This window comes from Corvus kubaryi, unplaced genomic scaffold, assembly GCF_017639235.1.
Source record: "Corvus kubaryi isolate FWS band 111438036 unplaced genomic scaffold, C.kubaryi_AGA036_p1.0 37382, whole genome shotgun sequence".
In the NCBI taxonomy this organism is placed as follows: domain Eukaryota; kingdom Metazoa; phylum Chordata; class Aves; order Passeriformes; family Corvidae; genus Corvus; species Corvus kubaryi.
Window position 1 is genome coordinate 733,083 of NW_024581124.1, and position 16,954 is coordinate 750,036.

Consider the following 16,954-nt stretch of genomic DNA (forward strand, 5'->3'; position numbering starts at 1 on the left):
GTGGCCTTTCAAAAAAAGCCTCAACCAACCAACCAATCAACCTCACCTGTGCATCTGCCTCTTCATAGGGATCAACAAAAACAGTTGTTGTCTCAATTCTTATTTCCTCCTGGAAGCAGAAGAGAAGAACAGTAATTCCATCTGCTGATTAAGTTGTGCCATCTCCCCCTATTTTTGTTTCAAGAAGTGTCAGCAGAGTGATCAGCACTGCCATGTGAGGCCATTGCCCCCAGTGCTTCATGTGTACCTTGGGACGATCTGTTTTTGGGTCACTTTCCACGTTCTCCATAGCAGTCAGAGTCTCAAAGCCACCAACCACCCTAGAAGAGGAAGGTCATGTTATGCAGTTGTCACAACATACTCAAAATATTCCCACACCCTTACCTTAAATATATCTGATTTATGCCCATTACTCTAGCAGATTTTAAAATCATCATGTCTGGGGAGAGGGGAATCAGTAACTGTGTTAGGAAGACCTAAGATAATGCCATTCAGTGTGGAAGATAAAAATTTTTTCCTCAAATATGGGGTTTGAATTTAAAATTAAACAGAACATGGAAAAGTCAAACAAAGGCAAAGCAAAGCCCAAAACCTGGGAGCCACACAAACCAGCCAGATGAAGAACAAGTCTTTTCTTTTCCTTTGTTTTTAAACTGTATATGAAACCTAAGAGTGATATATCAGGAAGAGAATGGTAACTACAGCAGTACAGGCAGAGCTGTCTGCACTAACACCAGTAACACAGAAAGCACAGGATTCCTCCAGAAGAACATCATGACTGAGCTTGTGAGGGCACTGCAAAGGCAGCAGAACATCAAGTCACAGCCACAGGGTAAGGCCAGGACAGTTCTCAAAGCAGTTTTCACCTAGGAGGGCCTTAGATCCCTGGGTTCTCACTTTTCAAGTCAACATATCCAAACACTTGCTTGAAAATGTTTAAGGCTGAAGGCTTTCTGGACTGTTGCATGTTTATTTTCCAAAAAAGTGTGGAACAATGGGAACATTCTAGAAAAGCATATTTAGAAAGGATAAATGGGGAAACCCAGATAATTATAATCCTGTCATCCTGTCATCTGTCCCAACAAAATAATGGAATAGCGGAGACAGGACATGATTAAGAAAGAAAGGAAATAGGTAACAGCAATCAACAAGGTTTTGTGGAAAACAGTGTCTGTCAAACAACCTTCTATCTTTGAGACAACAGATGTGGTTAACAGGGATAACAGTGTCCATGGAACAGACTTCTGGAAGGCGGCAGATATTTTGATTGAGGAACCAGAATGATATAAAGTGAATACAGCACACATTAAATAAAAAATTGGTTGACAGGTGTCAAAATCTAATTTTAAACAGGAACCACTGAGTCAGTGTGTTTTCAGAGGGGTCCTGCTGGGAGCAGCTCTTGGTCCCAGGGTATTTAACACTTTTATGCACATCATCATCCACAATTAAATTTGAAAACAGCTATTCTTAGAAGAGCAGTAAATAAAGAGGAAGACAGGCTGTTGATGCCGAGTGATCTAAATCTATTACCAAAGCAGGCTGTAGCTGGACAATATCTGTTTTAATAGAGCCAAGCCACATGGCCAGGAACCAAAAATACAGCCCATATTAATGGCTATGGGACAATGAGAAGCAGCCGTAGTTCTCAAAAACACTGCTCCAGGAGCCAGGGGAGTTTGGGGCCAGGAGATCAGCAGCAAGGGCAGGAACAGGCCACTGAGGAGTCCAGGGCTGCCCATGGGACAGGGCTAGCTGAGAGCCAGCAATCCCCCAGCTTTCACAGGGGAAGAACTGTTTTGAAGCCTGATTGTTACTGGGACAACAGCACCAGCACGAGTAGGCTGCCAAGGGATGGGCAGATGAAATGGGGGAAAATCAAATTCAATGAAACTGGTGGGGAAAAAAGATACCAAACTGGTGGAATATGTGGAGCATTTTATCACCTAACTCTGCTTTCATATAAAAGAAATAAGCAGTGCCTCAACCAAAACACTCATGGTATCACAGTCATATTTATACATTTTATACACTCATACCAGGGTATTTCCATCTCAAAGGCATCTGTCAGTCCCGCCATGGCAGTGTCTGCCTGGCCAGCACCAGAAGAGGCCTCTGATGCTCACCTGCCATGGTCTCAGCTGATCCAATGGAGAAATACACCTTCTACACCACTCCCCAGTGCCCTCACTGCCACCCCATGGGCTGGGGCAGGCTGTAACCACAACCAGAAGGACAGACCCCATCACAGAGAAGGAACTGAGACAGAGAGGGTGTTCTCAGCACCTGCCCCAGCACAGCTGTGCTTGCTCATGTGTCAGTGCTGCTCCAAACTTTATTCCCCAAGGGCCTGCTGCTATTCTGTAATCAGGCTGTGACTTCTGGGTGCAATTAAAACCCATGGACGCAGGCTAGAACAGCCTCAGTCATTTGTGACTGGAGGGAGCAGACTGGGGGAGGCTGCACAGGGCTTGAAGACCCTGTATGAACTTTGGAAAGTTCGTAACAAAAATTCAATTTTAAAATCTCTCTTCAGGCCAGTATCAGACTCACTTATAATACTGGTGATTAACACCCAACCCAAGATATATTCACTGTATTTTAACTGCCCCAAAGGAAACTTCTGATTTAATATCAGAGGATTTTCTAGCCAACAGATCACTCATTATCTGATTGTGTGTTTTCATTTAATTAGGTTTCTAATAATTTGAGATGGCCAGATCAGCTGTGCACTGGCAATCTCATCTGAGTAATCCCCTAGCCCATAGCTAGACCTCCCACAATATTAGCCCTAATGCATTTTACTGATGGTTACCAGATCTTCAGTTGCTCCGCTAATCTAACTTTATTGGTAATATTTTGTCACTTGTACATTTTGAAAGGCTATGATAGACATGGCATTCACAGGTCATCAGTAAATGACCTAAAGAGTCTATTTTGACATGATTGTAAAGGGCTAAGGGGGAAGAAGACAAAGTTGTTATGCCTGCAGAGCATGTCATTCTCTTTTCTTCTTCACTCCTTGTCTCTCAAATGGAAAATTGCTTCCTTTTTTCTCCCTTGCACCCTCCAACATTTTGCACAGAGTCTCTCTGTGTATTACACTGTCAGCTCTCAATATATGTTTTTGTCTTTATAAGGACAGTGCTGCAACACTGATAAAAAATAAAAACTAATTTGAATACAAAGCACCAGCTCAGAGGCAAGAGCTCTGACCAGAGGGACAGGAAATAATAATCTATGAGTCACTTTTGTTCAGGGAGCTTTGGGAGCTCTGTCAGGGTCAGGCCTGGCTGAGGCTGGTATCTCACCACTAAAAATTAACATCCAAAAAGGATAAAATCTAATTCCAAACATCACCCATGCAGTAAAAATGGAACTACATGCTAACCTGGCAGTCAGAGCTGGATGCAAAAAAATTTGAATATTCTAAACTGTAAAGGCTTTTACCAGCTTTCCTCTGATCTGAGAGAGACAAGGTACATGCAGGCCCTTGAAATGTTACGTGTTTGTTATTGTCAAATCTCATGATGTTACATTGCATCACTAAAATCAGCTTGATGAGATATAATGTGTAAAAGACCATGCACTGGCATCCGTTACAGCAACTGCTCCTCACAGAATATGGAAACCAACATACCAGAGAAGTTTTTGGGATTCTTTGGCTGTCCAACAACACATATTTTGGGCCAAGAAAAAAGCCCATACAAATTATATGTAGAAAAGTCCATCAGATCGCTACATTAAAACAGTAAAAAAAGATCCTCTAAAGAGTGAGCCACTACTTAGTATTATTATAATATTCAAAGAAATCTGTACATAATTTTCAGTAGAAGCAAATGCAGACTGTAGAAATTCAGACGAACATCCCTTTATACTCTTCACACGTGCTAAACGCGTGACACAGACAGTGACCGTTCACACTGGGTTGGCTGGTCTCATGTAATGCCACTTGTGCCAAGTTGGGAGCCAGCAGGGAAGGGAAGGGAGAAGGGATAAACAAGATTAACCTTTTCCACTGCTTCTGGCTCGTATTCCTTTTATAAGGTGTCACACATGCTTTGTCCTAAATTGACCGAGGTTTAAGAAGACATTCAGGTGACATCCAACACTGAAAAGGGTGACACTTTCAAGACACCATTCACAATAGAACAACCAGTGAAACCAAGGATTTGCTGTGTGCTTCCAGTAGATGTCGAACAGAGAAATGATGATCTCAACTATATATTTAGCTCAGCATCCCTGAGATAGCCTGTATTTTTAGAGGAGCTTGATAAATGTTGCATTACATTTAAGCATGAGCGACAAGGCAGGTATATTTAGGGTATTTTTTTCTGTTGGCATAGGAATGAAAACAAAAATGTGCCCTTACTTGTGCAATTCTGTTTTCTTGAGAGCTGGGTAAGTTAGCACTGGAAATCTTTGCATTTCACATTTAGATGTGTTATTAAAATCTCACTTCCTGTTAAGGCTCCTTTATGTAAACTAGTAACCTTGCTTCATAACCACTGCCTATGCCTTTGCATGATGCAGAAGTGAAGTACCCGGAGCAGGCTTTAACCATTTGCAACATGCCGGTGAAGGTCTCACTGTACATTAGTTAGTGCTGCCCCCAAAGAAAAACTGCACCTCCCCTGCAGTCTCAGAGACATTCACACATGAACCTATTTCTCTTACTTTTGTTTGGAAGAATTATAGGAATTAAGCCTTATGCAATGCTGGGGATGGCAGTGGGCCAACATGATAGAGTTTCCTGGTCAGAAGATCATACAAGAACAATGTCTGGACTTCTTTTTTTCAAGAAAAGCTTTAAACTACAAACAGAAACCAGAAAGAAAAATTGCTCTTTTGTAAACACATTCTGCCCCGAAGGTTATTTTTATAAAAACATACATTTATATATACAGAGAGAACACATACGTGCACAAACACGTACACTAAGGACAAAATGTTTTCTATGCATACACCCAATCTGCAATGGAGTGAGCAATTCCAGTGTGCAACAAGGATGCAGCTGAAACATCTCCATCTCTCTGCTAGATAAGGGCTTAATCTAGCAGGCGAGACATGGTAATAAAAGGTGCTGAAAAACTAAAACAACTTGGAAAAAAGCTTATTGAAACTAGACTCAACAGATGAACCTGGCACGAAAGGACTTCCCTGCCTTGGCACAGGTCCCTCTTCAGAGATCATACAACTGTTTTGGAAACGACAGCAGCCCTCATGCAGCTCCAACAGCCCAGTGCTCATGTGCTGCAGGACACCAAAGCCCTGGCCTCCACAGGAAGGCCTGGCTCATTTTCCCACCTTGCTCTTTGCTCCTATCCTGGTGTCTGGGGAGCAGACTCTGCAGTGCAAAATTAGGTCACTCTCCCTACAAAGAATTAGCTCTTCTGCTGTCACACAATTTCTCTGATCTTCAAATGTACTAAAGCAGAAGAGCCATAAGAACATGAGTTTTCCAGTTTAGAAGCAACTGGGATTCACTGATTCAAATCATACAGGGAATGTGACAAGTGGAAACATACACTGTGTTATTTAACAGTACCTGGGTAGCTGAATAATGCCTGGTAATTGCTTTATGTTGCTAATTACTTTAGAGGATGAGAGTTACTTTCATTGCCCCAGTCTACAGAATTGCAGTAGAAAGCATTAAACAGGTTAAGGAATACTTAATACAGAGTGATACTGATCCAAGGCAAGAACTCTCTTCCACAAAAGCATCTGGCAAGGGGAGAAGGGGAAAAAAGAGAAGAATAAGCTGAGTGCATGTCAGCTACTGACTGATGCCTCCAATCTGACCAAGTCTGAGGTTTCCCTAACTACCTTGTTCATTATTTCTGGGAACAAGAGAGTTGAAGAATGAGCAGCAGAAACCTCAAGAGACAGTAAAAGTTATGCATGTAAGCAGATATGTGCAGCCTCATACAAATGAGAAAACTGTCCTTGACACACTCATCTCCTGTCTCGTTGCCACTTTCTTTTCTCAGCTCTTGACAAACACAAGTGATGCTCTAATAAACACACAGAACTGCTGCACAGATAATTTCCAGCTTTGCCACTCTGACCACAACACTTTTCTCTCTGCTCCCTTTATTGCCCTTCATTTTATCACATCACATACCTGCAACATGCCCTCATTTTCAAGCCCACCATGCTCTGCTTGTCTTAAATCTCACCCAAAATTCTGAAAGCATTTCTCTCCTTCTGTTTTACACATGCACTTTTTAATGTGTGCCTTTAGCTTTGGAACAGGTTGCCAAAAAATATCAATGAAGCAATTTCCTTTTTTCCTGGGGCTTTCTTTTCCCAAAGGTGGTGGAAGGTAGGTTGAAATGGGTCCCTGTCACAACTTCCCTGTATCTATATGCAATCTCTTTTCTACTTACACAGCTCTCAGGGACAGAGATTATGTTTCTATTTCTGCTTATGAAGGGCAAATGTACCAGGTCTCTGGTCCACAGGAGCTGTGAACCATTGCAACAGAAAACATAATAACAGCATGGATTGCATCTAAATTTCATAAAGCACACCAAGCAGGAACCTGAGCCTATCTGCTGTTTTGGCTGTAGTGTTCCTGTAGCTCCTGCAGGTCACAGCACAGCCGAGGCCCTGCTTGGAGCACGGGTAGGAGGGAGATCCCAGGCACAGCCCAGGGCAGCAGCAGGCAGAACCCTCCCCAGGCAGCAGCCCCCTGCAAATGTTTTTCATCCCCTCTGTGCAGAGCAAATGCATGTCAGTTGGTTTACATTATCTCAGTTTCTATATTAAACCTCTCCCCAGCAAGCTAAAAGCCCACAAAAGCCACCAGTTGGTTTTCGTGTTAATTACATCATTCTCTAAGTCAGAAGAAATAGTAATTACTAGAAATGGTAATTACTAATTTAATCTAGGCAGCTCTGTTGGAGCAGGAAATCCATGCAGCCTGGAACACACCTCCAAGGGAAGGCATTCTTCTCTCACTCTCTCTTTTTGCTCCCCAGCCATGCCAGATTATCTCCTTTCTTTTCAATACCTGCATCCTCATCACTGCCATGGTAGGCAGCACAACCATGATGAGCCCTTCCCTGTCCTCCAGCCACACCTTTCTCCTGAGACTTGAAAATTCCAGTGCCTAAGGCAGACACATGTCACCTCTTCACAGTCCCACTGCCCAGGTGTGGGCATTAATAGATTCTCCTATGTAAAAAAATGTGTTTCAAACCAGTGAGGACATGCATAAGGTGCATTTCCAGAGAAGGATCTTTTCAATGTTGCATCCTACACATGACCAAAGAAACAAAGAAAACAGTAGGGAATGGTTGCCTTTTCACTCTTTTTTTTGTTCTCTAAACTATGGAAAGCCTGCTGAAAAGTTCTATACAAATTACAAACAGGTCAAATTGTGCTCTCCAAGATAACTGTGTGACACTAACATGAACCAGAGTCACAGATGAGTAGCTGAGAGTACAGTTCAGATCCGAGTACTTAGGTTTTTATATTAACTGAAATAAGTAATCCTCAAATCTATATGAAAGTCACAACAGGCCAGTAAGCATCCAGTTAACAATACAAATAAACATTGATGGAAACAAAGAATCCTGATATCATGGGTTCATTCTGCTCTCAAGCCTAGATATTATTCCTAGATATGCTTCCCAGATATTATTGTGCTATAATCAGCTCAGATATAGTCACCAAATCCTGGAACCACCCAGGATCTAAAATAGCAAACTGAAGTTGGAATTTTACTAGAGGTACAATCTCTGGCATCTTCTGGCTTATCTGACTTTTAAAAACAATGCAGGTAAAAACAGCTGAAGGATTTTGATAACAAAATATAGATCTTAAGAGCTACACACACCAACCTTTTATTATTATATTTGTAGGTAAATTAAATTACTCAATAATTCCATTTGTAGATTAATACAGACTGACTGGGATACATATATTCCAGCATCTTCATTTTTACCTTCTTTGAATTGATCTTCATTTACATGCAAGACAGATCAGAGTAAAATTTCCCTGCTCTATGTTCATATGAAGATGTCACTCAGTTTTCATGCAGGAAGCCAAATATGATTCTAAACCAACACTTTTTATAAAGTTTTTCCATTGTATTTCAGCTAAAAATATAAGCAGCACCACTTCTTCACTCTGGCACCTAAGCTCAGATTTCAGTAGCAGCAAAGACAGTTCACAAATTAAGACAGTCATTGCAAACTGCAAAAATCTCTGCTGTATACACTTAACCAGATTTACCTGGAAGTAATTCCTCTCTAAAGGGCAACATACAGTGTGAAACATCATCTGAGCTATTTTGCTCACAAGGTACTTGAGACACTCAGCACAGTGCAAAGGCTTTGGGGAGCACACTCCCTGCACCACAGAAAGCTCAGCTTCTCTCCAAATTCTGTCCTGGTGAATTCTGGTAAAACTAGAGTGCACTGGGGAAACACAGCAAAGACACTGGAGGACTACACAGGATGCTCACTGAGGCCAGGCTGCATCCAGAACTGAAGAACAGGCACATTTTCAGCTGAGCTGTCCTAACACAGACATAATTTGATGAGCTGGCCAGCTCAGGTTAACAGCATTACTGTAGGGGATTTGAAAGGGTTTTTGCAAGGTGGACTCAAAGTGTAGCTTAAGTGAAATAGTCCTAAGATCTGGATAAGGTAAGTCCTCCAAGAATATACCAATTCTCAGCTTTTAGTATTAGAATTTGCTGTATTATCTCCTTTCACTAAAGGACAAGGGAACTTTGAATTTTTCTAGGACAAACCTAAAGAAAAAAATACATTTCCAAGAGTGCATTTATTGAAGAATCAGTATTGGAACTAACAGCACTAAAATAAAGTGCTATTAAAATGAAGCAGTTTCTGCCTCAAGAACTTGCAGGCAGGGAAGATGGATTAAATATATCACTTTCACTGTACAGCACAATTGCATGACATTCAATCAAAGTAAACAGCACATGGTTTTATTTTCCATTGCCAACTTCCAAATGAATAAAACTACAAAAAGAATAAAACCCCAAAACTACAAGTAAAAAAGATTGTAAGATTCTCAGGAACTACCAATGCAGCAGGCTAGTAGCATTTCCCCCTCCTGCCCTGCACGATGGGTGTTTGAGAACAACTCTGCTTGACTTGCTAAATACCAAGTACCTGCAGCACAGGAAGCAAAGAACAAACCATAACAAAGACTTTGTACCTTCTTCTGCAATAAATACCTTAATCTTTATCATGTGAAGACTTCACTGGAAAAGACTTTCAGAAGAGACTTCTTTATAAGGAATGAAGTTCTCTCACTGTCTGGGCATTGGTAGTATCTTTATATATGTGTGCATAAGCATGTATGTATGTACACACACACATGCACATAAATATACAGATTTCATACCAGTGATAATTGTCAGGAGTAAACCAAAAGAATAATAAAATAAAAAAGAATAAGAAGGGCCAAAAGACCTCATCTATGCAGAAGGTCTATGCCATGATGAAGAGTAGTCCTGTCATGACTAATTTTTCAGTTGATGGCTCATAAGAGGATGAAAGCAGTATTGAAGAGCTAATCTCTTGTGTCCCAGCAATTAACATGCACAAATATTAACATGGTTCATTACATGATGATGATTACTTTGTTCATGACTCCTGGAGGGCCACCCACAGAAGGGAAATGAGGCAACTTACAGTGATGGAAGGAGGAAAACAAGGCAGGGTCTGCTGACTGGCACTGGTGCAATGTTGCCCACCTACTGATGACCAGGAGAACTGGATTGTGAGCTAGGATTTTGCTCCAGTTCAATTACAAGAGTCACTAGATTCTTCTCTTTATGCTTCAGACATACAGGGGAGAACGTCTGCTATGCTGCTGCCCAAAATATCCTTCACTTACCTTCCAAAAACTGTATGCTTCTTGTCCAGATATGCACAAGAGCGGAATGTGATGAAGCTAGGAAGAATAAAGACATAACAGTTACCACATTGTCCCACTGACCCTCAACAACAGCCAGTAATGCTTAAAAACACAAAGTGTCTGCAAAAGCTTTCGGAGAGAAGCCAAGCCCCTCTGCCTCTCTGGAAGGCCTGTGGACCAAATGTCCTTTAACTCCTCAGTTTTGTGAGTTCCACCCTGGATTCCTGCAGTTTTGACTTCTCACTTTTCACCGTACTCACATTCTTAAACAGTACTCCAAGAGGGGGACCTTGCAGCAAGTTCAAAATTAATCTGAGCATCTGCCTCCTTGCCATGCAGGCCCTGGGAAGCTCATGCAGGGCTGGCAGACGTGATCCTGCTTGGGAAGAACATTTCTTGTGCACGATAGGCAGCTTGTATCCAGCAAACAAAGTTACATGACACAACAGTCTCTGCCAGTGTAAACTTCTATTTTCTGGATATTTACTTTTTGCATTTCTCTTCCCTTAAACTGGCCTGTTGGTGATCCATTTCTCCTCTGGACAGAGCACACTCGTGCTTCAGATCCCAGAAGAATACTTCCAAGTGTCAAAAGTAACTAACTGGGCTTTTAATTTTGAGGGCTGTACTTTTAAACTTAAACACGGGAACTAAAACACTAATCCAAAGCAACCTTTACTACTAAAGCTTTTCTCTAAAGCTTGATGCTCTTTGGAAGTCTTGGACTACAAATGTATGAGACAAAGGTTTCCACACTGGTCTGCAGACCACAATGGCCTGTCTTGGCTGGACATGCAGTGCTGGCTCTCCTCCCTGTTTCCATCTGTTACACTACATAGGAGACAGCTAAAAATATATAAGCATTCCAAAAGCACTTTTCCATATAAGCAACTGCCTCAGGAAGTTATATGATTTGAAATAGGAGCAGCTGCAATGTGCCAGACAGTCTGCTAAGATGTAGCTTGCCCTAGGAAAGCATTGGGATGCTGTGCAGATTGCAAACTCCTACATAGGGTACCACTTTATTCCTGGATGTCCAGTACTTAAGATCAACACATGGTCAGTTATGTAGCACTGTGATAAAAAACCCCTGAGAAGTAGCAAATATACAGGGAAAGCTTCTCATCTGTCACTGCAGTCAAAATAAAATTAAGGACAACAGAATTAACATAACTCAGGATGGTCCCAGAAAAGTCCTGAGCATTATTCAAACATCACCTTGCAGAGGGGACCCAGCTCCCTCTGCCCTGCATTGCCTGTAACCTATGGGGAGAGCTATTCACAGAGTTCCTAAGGCTAGAGCAGTTGCTAGATGTGTCTAAGTGCCGCCTAGGAGCCTTTACAAATATGGGCAGCTGGACTCTCTTAAGGACTTACATATAAAGGAATTTTGTATTTAATTTGCAAATTTTAGGAGAACATACAATCACATTTACAGCAGCAGATGATGTGACTCAAAATGGCACATCACTTATGGTCTCTGTAACTTCTGTTATTAGAATCCCCTTTTTAAAACAAAAAAAAAAAAAAAAAAGAGGAAAGAAGTCTCTACTCTCCCCTAATTTAGCATGTGAGAGCTGGCAGTAACATTCAAATCCAAAATAAGTTGTATAGCAACTTGATCCAGCAAACTGCCCCACACGTGCTTAGGCTTAAGATTGCGAGTAAGCCTAAGAATGTGGGGCCCTGAGACAAGCACTTGTGTTTAATTAAAGCAAAGCACACTGCTGCAGAGTTTACAAGCCATCATAACACAGCATCATGAACACCAAGACCCCATCCCTCCCTCCCTCCTCAGTGCCAAGACATGGTACTGCACACACACACACTCTCTTACCCTTTCCTGGGGCTCCCAATAAAAGAACAACATTTTTATATTCCAGTACTTACAGAGCAACCAATAAATAGTTGGCTCAAAGTGACACAGAACATTTTTAAAGGACTGCAGGCAAACACCCATATTAATGTTACACATGAACAAGGCCATTATAACTTCAGTATCTTTAAATTTTTCCTCATTTTAGTCCTCATTCTGCTTTTGTACATTGGAAAACAAGTTATTCTCAATCCCAGATTGTACACTCTGCCACGTCTAGGTCTACACATTTCAACAGAGCAGAACTGTTCCCATTTATTTAAAATCAGGTGACTAAAAAGAAGTAATATTCCCATAGAGTTTATGTTTCATTTCATTCCGTCAAAAAGCTCAATATGGGGCTAAATTTAAACAGACTGAAGAGATGTGATGAATGATCTTATAGGGGTTACACTGGGGAGGGACACTGACAAAAACCAACAAAAACTTCAAATCATAACAACCAAAAAGACAAATTATTGCTGATACAATAAACCTACAGGTTTTCTTGCTGTGCTTCACTTTGCTCTTAGATTGGCTAAGAGCAGCTGCAGCCCTGATTGCAACATGCAGCACTTGACAGAACATTTCACTTGACTGAACTTTAAAGAGTAGCTCATAAAATGTCATTTTTCTTCTTAACAGGGTGAGACACAATGTCCAGAGGGAAACAGTAAAGCACAAAAAAGCAAGTGACTACTTACAACTGTGATTTGTTTGTGTTGGGTCCCGAATTTGCCATGCTAAGAACACCACGTCCTGTGTGGGACAAATTTGGCTTGAATTCATCTTTGAAAGGTTTTCCCCAGTAAGATTCTCCTCCTTAACAGAGAAAAAAATGAGAGAAGAATAATGTTTGTTTTCATTAGTTTCCCACTGTGTTTTGTAGCAGGCACTGACATTAAATTCAAGGTTTCCAGCACTTCCAGTCCCAATGTGTTAATACATTGTTACCTCACCCCTATCAATAGGCCAGTATTTGAGCATGACCTTGAAATCTGATGTTTGCAACTGGCAACACATTTCTGTGCCCTCACACCATCAGCTGCAACAGACCACACTTCATCAACAGCTTCATGTATCCTGTGCTGAAGAACAGGCAAGGATTTAATTTTTTACTGCTGGTCCACCATAATTTTTCTCTTTTGAGACATTAAGTCTTTAAAACTGGCTTAATGGCAAAACAGAGCAAAGAGTTACCAGTTTAATTGCACTCTGGATATAGCACTGTTTTCAGAAATAAAATATCAGGGAGATGAAACACATTCATAGAATCAACTAAGAATAGGAGCTATAAGCTCAAATGCTTAATTCTGGACTAAACAATGAAGAATGACAATATATGGTGCCCCAAAATAAAAGGCAAAAATCAGACATTTGGACTAGATACCTGGATGATGTAAACACTTAAATGTGAAGGTAAAAGGATGACAAAAATTGCACGAACCCCAGCCCCAGCCCTCCAAAACTGATTTCTTTTCTGCAACTGGACAGAGAGAGGGTCCGTGAGAGCTCTCCTCCTGGCTGTCATTTTTACATTATTTATGATAGATCTGACATTTTCATTTGCACTTTCCTCCAGGATCATTCTTAATAAGAAAAATGAAGGCTGAGATGAGTCATAGTTTTACAGTCAAATCCATAATCTTGTTTGACAAACCATGAAAAAATATTTCACCTTAGGACAGTATTAAAAATAAAACAAACAAAAGTATCCAAACAGGCAGCAAGACTTGTCCATCTGCAGAACTGGCTCAAGAGCCCTTCAGAGTAAGTATATCACTGGAGAAGCAGGAGGTCAGGGAGGGATCTGTGGTGCTCCACAGCCATGTGCACACATAGCACAGAAAGCAATTTGATGATATGGCTGCACATACAAGCAGCAAATAAAACCAAGGAATGAATCAGGCTCCTACTGAAAACCTTACCCAAAAAAATCACAAGAGTGCATTAAATGAGGAAAGAGTTCCAGACAATACTGTGAAAACAAAGCATCACATGTAGACAGCTGCAACTGCAACTAAGTGAGAAATTCTGGAAGAAGCTGACCCACTTAAAAACCCAATTAATCATATTCAAAAGACCTATTAATAGACTTGAGTGTTGCCTGCTCTGCAGTTTGACAAGAGGTGGCAAAAGTGGACAAACCCTGTAGGGATTTTCTGTACAGGAGTACAGCAGTGGTTACTTCAGCAATCTCTGGCTACTGAATGTTTTAAGATCAGCTAAATTACATCAGCTTGATCCCAAATGCCAATCTTTTCCAGCAGTGGGTGACAGGGATATGGTACAGTTGCAGCCAGCTCTAGAGGAGCTTGTGCTGTCTGAAGTTTTCAGAGGATACAGAACATGAGCCCAGTCTGCTGAGATGGGACACAGCAGCAAGTGGCCAAACCATGAGTCTGCTACACCCTTCATGTGCTTCCAGCTGATGCTGGAATTACAGTCAAGCTGCTGAAAGAGAGTGGAATCAAGCCTGAAGCCTTCACTGGTCAGAAAAATAATTCAAAAGGAAAGAGAAAAATTGTGAATGACAGAGAGACTCTCTCTTTCTGGCACAACAAACAACCAGACCCAAGACCTTGCAGACAGGAGCAATGAGCCATGATCTTTAGGTTTTGGAATATCTATTTTTGTATGATTTCATTTCGGATCATGCACTGCAGGTCAGAATTAATCTCATATGTATGAAAGCTAAGTTTGGCTCATTCTGATTCTCTGGAAAGACGCGCTAATATTTTAGCAGATAGTTACAGCCCCTGCTCTGTCTGCCATACAGCTGTTTCCAAGGCTAATTCTGTCTGCCTGGGAGCTGCAGCAGGAACAGGGAATGGCCTGTGCAGCATTTGCCTAAAAGGCCAGACGTCCTGTGAAGGACATAACTGAGGTGTCTGTGGAGACCCAGCAGCACAGACTGGCAAAGGGCGCTAGAGACGCTGCAAAGGCACTCAGACAGCAGAGCAGGCACGGCTTGGGGGTTTTTGTTGTTGTTTTGGTTTGGGTTTTTTTAATAATTTAAGGGAATACTTTTTTTCTTTTTTCAAGGAAAACCCCAAAGTACTTTCCTTAAATTAAAAATAGCCTGAATGTGCTTTTTGTCAAACTCCTGCTAACCTCTGGAATTATTCCAGGCTTCAAGTATCTGCTTGAAGCAGGACTAGAAAGAACAAGTCAGAAGATGGCAAGTTACATCTATACATTTTTTTAATTACTGAAACCCAGCATGACTTTCTCTGTGAAGATTAAGTACACACCCCTCATCCGTCTAGGGCCATGGCAGCGCAGTGCCTAATGCTCAGCTGGAACAGGGATTTTACATTTTTACATTTTACTATCTACATTAGAGTTCAATGTAAACTTGGGAAAACCACTCACAGGTTCCAAACCTACTAATAATTATGAGGTGTTTGTAAGTACCTAGAAGATTTTACTGTGTTTATTCTCAACACAGGTGGGAGGTGTGGATGTACATTTTCTGAAAGCAGAATGGATGCAGACAGAAGAGGTGGGAGCACGGCAGTGTCTGGCTCCAGTCTTTTCACATTTCACTCCCTGTATGTGCCATAAAGAGAGGAGGCTCTTCCTTATACTCCCCAAATCTTCCTCAGAGTGCACACAGATCTCTGCTGGCTATATTTGGAGTCACGATGATGCAAACCCCTCACCCCAGTGCTGATGTACCAGCCTACAAGCAAAGCCCACGGAAAACAAGAATTGACTCTGGGTGTTGGATTCACGGCTGGCAGCACTGCCTGTCACTTCACCTCCCTCTCAGCTTATCTTCCGTCCAAGTGGAGCTGTGTGCCTACTGGACTTGCAAATCTTTCTCAGATCCTATTACAAAAAGTGCTGGAAAAAAATTCTGTGGGCTTCTGTGCTAAAAATCAGTTCACATGGCAGCAGCCATGGCCCCAGCATGTACTGCAACTGGCTGGATTGGTGTTGGGAATAATTAGAGACTGCACATGGGCACATGGGCTTTGCTTGCACAAAGCTTGCAAAAGGAAACGTTCTTGGGATTGGCCACAGAAATACACTGGCATTCAACAGCATTTAACCTGCACAGTGTCAAAGCCTTCAGAAGCTAGAAAGAGTTTTTGTACAATTCTGTAAAATAAAAATCACATGCCTACTCAGATACACATGATTCAAAGCTGAAGGAAGCTGGGAGACAATTCCACACATTCTCCATTAAAAAAAAATTCTCTTAAATTAAAGATGTGTTTAACTCATTCTCACACAGACATGAAATGAAACAGACCACACAGCTCTCAGAAAAGAACATTAATAATTTCTGTGGCTATCCAGAGCAGCAAGATATATTTAGCTTGTACTGAAGCATGGTTAGTTATTCGGTCTTGTATCTGCACCCTGTGTTGATGGTAAACAGGTAAACAGATCTAAACTGACATCTGAAGCAATCACATATTAGCAACTATACAGAAGAAAGCCACATTTTCAGATTGTCTTTTGAACCAAACCAGATTACTCTTCGGTAGTCTTTGTTCCTACTAAGAGCATTTAAAATTTTTTTGAGGTACAATCACAGAATTGGTACAACTTCCTTGCAAAGAGCTGAGAGATGCATCTAAAGCTTCAGAAATGTAGCATTCCAAAAGCCAGGTGTGGGCTGGGAATCATCATTCATGACAGTTGTGATTTTAAATAAATCCTTCCTTTTTCTGGCTTAAAAATTGCTAAGCAGTGGTAAGGAAGTGGGAGGGTTCTGATTCACAAAAATGATGGCTTACTTTCTGTAATTTTCATCTTGTCATTTGGAACAACGAGGTACATAATAACATCTGACACTTCTGTAGAGCTTTCCAAGTGAGATTCTGGAATCATTTTGCAAATATGAAAGCCTTAGCTCAGGCAGTAAGTGCTTCTCTCTCTCAGATAACAGGACATGGTACTCAACTCCACAAACCCGAGAGTGGATTTGCAGAGGGGCTGCAGATTAAAAGCAGTATATTCTGGATTAAAAGGTCTTGCTCTTGTCCTTTTGCTGACATTCAATCATGCAAGAAAAGGGACTCTCAAACTGGTACAGTTTAGGAACTTGCAATCTTAGGAAATCACATTGCATTGATCAAGTTTGTCCAGAGTCCTTTGCTATTGACATTTCAGAGGAGCTCTTCTTGCTGCCAACCAAAATGCAATTCCCATCTACCAGAGGTATTTCATCCTGGACTTTTACAG

At 41.3% G+C, this 16,954-nt stretch overlaps 1 protein-coding gene across 1 annotated transcript in view; it reads right to left on the reverse strand.

Moving 5' to 3' along the window:
- PPIL2 (peptidylprolyl isomerase like 2) overlaps positions 1–16,954 on the reverse strand; it is a 67,780-nt gene that overhangs the window by 3,656 nt on the left and 47,170 nt on the right. The window contains exons 15-18 of the mRNA XM_042034924.1: positions 12,460–12,577; positions 9,880–9,936; positions 248–320; positions 47–109 (exon numbers count right to left, since the gene is read on the reverse strand). Of these exons, the coding sequence (XP_041890858.1) occupies positions 47–109; positions 248–320; positions 9,880–9,936; positions 12,460–12,577 (311 nt within the window). The remainder of the gene's footprint in view (positions 1–46; positions 110–247; positions 321–9,879; positions 9,937–12,459; positions 12,578–16,954) is intronic.